At 43.7% G+C, this 1,908-nt stretch overlaps 1 protein-coding gene across 1 annotated transcript; it reads right to left on the bottom strand.

Moving 5' to 3' along the window:
• Positions 1-237: 237 nt before the first annotated feature.
• PtA15_11A498 (uncharacterized protein) lies at positions 238-1,056 on the bottom strand (the record flags this gene model as incomplete). The annotated part of the gene is made up of 1 exon (XM_053161412.1): positions 238-1,056. The coding sequence occupies one exon, from the start codon at positions 1,054-1,056 to the stop codon at positions 238-240; it is 819 nt and encodes a 272-aa protein (XP_053025362.1).
• Positions 1,057-1,908: the final 852 nt, after the last annotated feature.

Here is a 1,908-nt window from a genome sequence, read left to right as displayed (position 1 = left end):
TGCGCAGTGGTCTCGCAGTCTGAGTAGGAAATTACAAATGTCGTTTGCCATTGTCCCTTGCTTTTTTTTGCCATCTTCATTCAACAATTCGTAGTACGGAAAGCCGCTAGTTGACATTGCACCCACCAGATTGATCATGCTACCGCGAGCGTTAGTCTTGATCTGGGCAGCTTGACCTACATTACATATCAAAAAGTTAATCGATTGCTTTCATTTCAAGCAAGCAATAAAAATTTTTCAGACGTGGAAAAACCTACCTGAGAGTGCATAGCCACGAGATGCTTGAGTTTCCGAGTTGAAACCAGATTCATCAACATATACAATCTCCCGTCCAACATCAGTCGCACGTCTGAGAACAAAGTCGTGTCGTTGTTGGAGGAAGGCTGCCTCATTCCACTTCCGAGGGACTGGTGTAACCGTCTTCCAGGTTACATTGACTGACTTAAGTGTTATGTGAATCGCAGGAGTGGATATTTGTACATCAAATTCATCCTTCACTAATTTCGCGAGGTCGGAAAGAGTCGATTTTGGGTCTTCTTCCAGGTGAAGAAGAATGGAAACCAAGATATCACTGGTGATCTTGGACTTAGGCCCACGGCGATTCAGTGAAGCGTCGGGTTTCCCCTCTCGTGCATTGCTGACTATTCGACGAACTTGCCGGTCGGAAATTTGAAAGTCTTTGGCGACCTCAGTTTGTTTCTTGTTTTGATCAAAGATTGAGCGTTCCACAAGGTTACGGATGTCTCCACTAATTGGCTGGTGGGGCCTTCTCTGGTGACTAGAGCGAGATTTGGCAGTTTTCTGCTTCTTCTTATTCTTTTCAAGGTTCTGATAAGCCTTGCTGAGCGACTGGCTGGAAAGCATCTTGCGATGGGCCTCCTGAATTGCCGACGAGTGTAACTCAATCTCGGCTTGCAAGCGCTTCGCTTCCGCATCGTGTTTCGCAAGCTCAGATGCCATGGCAGCATCGTTTGAAATCGACGGTCCAGCTTCACCATCATCTGGTCCAGAATTGGGTGGATCGTGCCCAGTAGATCCCGATTTGGAGCTCGGCATGCTTTTGGAAAGCAACAGGTGTGAGCTGCATGGTTATGTAGACCAGATTCAGACACCTGAGCACTTACTCGGCGATAATTCAACTACTCATGGGATCCAAAAAAATCGGTTGTCTTGTTTTCCTTGACCAAGGTGATGTACTTTGAGGGTGAGGAAAACTCAGACCCTCAGCTGGCTCATGACTGCTTTGGGCAAAAACTGGACAGGATTCTCAACACAGCAGGCCGTGTTGACGAAAACCTTTTGGATCGCTCTTAACGGTTCTTGACCGTTTTTTTCAATTTACTGTCCGGGATTCACCCGGGTTTCCAAACAGGACACCCGTGAGTAAAAATCCGGACAGTTTTCTGTAGATGAATAGTATATTTCTGGTATGTATGAAAGTGTATAAGATGTATGAATGGCAATGTTATCTAATGGTGTGGTAAAATGTGTACTGATGAAGGTGTATCTAATGGTGTGGTGAAAAGGTCATACAGGGTGTATGGGGTAGAAAGTGCATGTGGGGATACAACATCTAGAGGGGAGTATATATGTGAGGAAATACAACAAGGGGGAAAGCATGATGAGCACAATGTAAAAAGGTCTGAAGATGAGCAATGATGAAATGTAATGATGAAGTGAAGTAATGATGAGCACTATGTAATGTAATGATGAAGTGAAGTAATGATGAGCACTATGTAATGTAATAATGAAGTGAAGTAATGATGAGCACTATGTAATGTGTAATATATGTAGCTATGGTGATGATGACTGTAATATGTAATGTAGATGAAATGTAAGAAGCAGGAAAATACCAATGAAACTGTGTATGCTAATAACTTCTGATCCAAAGGAAATATCAGGGTGGTA

Source organism: Puccinia triticina, chromosome 11A (genome assembly GCF_026914185.1).
Source record: "Puccinia triticina chromosome 11A, complete sequence".
Taxonomy (NCBI): domain Eukaryota; kingdom Fungi; phylum Basidiomycota; class Pucciniomycetes; order Pucciniales; family Pucciniaceae; genus Puccinia; species Puccinia triticina.
The sequence above is the reverse complement of the archived record's forward strand: the minus strand, read 5'-3'. Positions and strand labels throughout refer to the sequence as shown.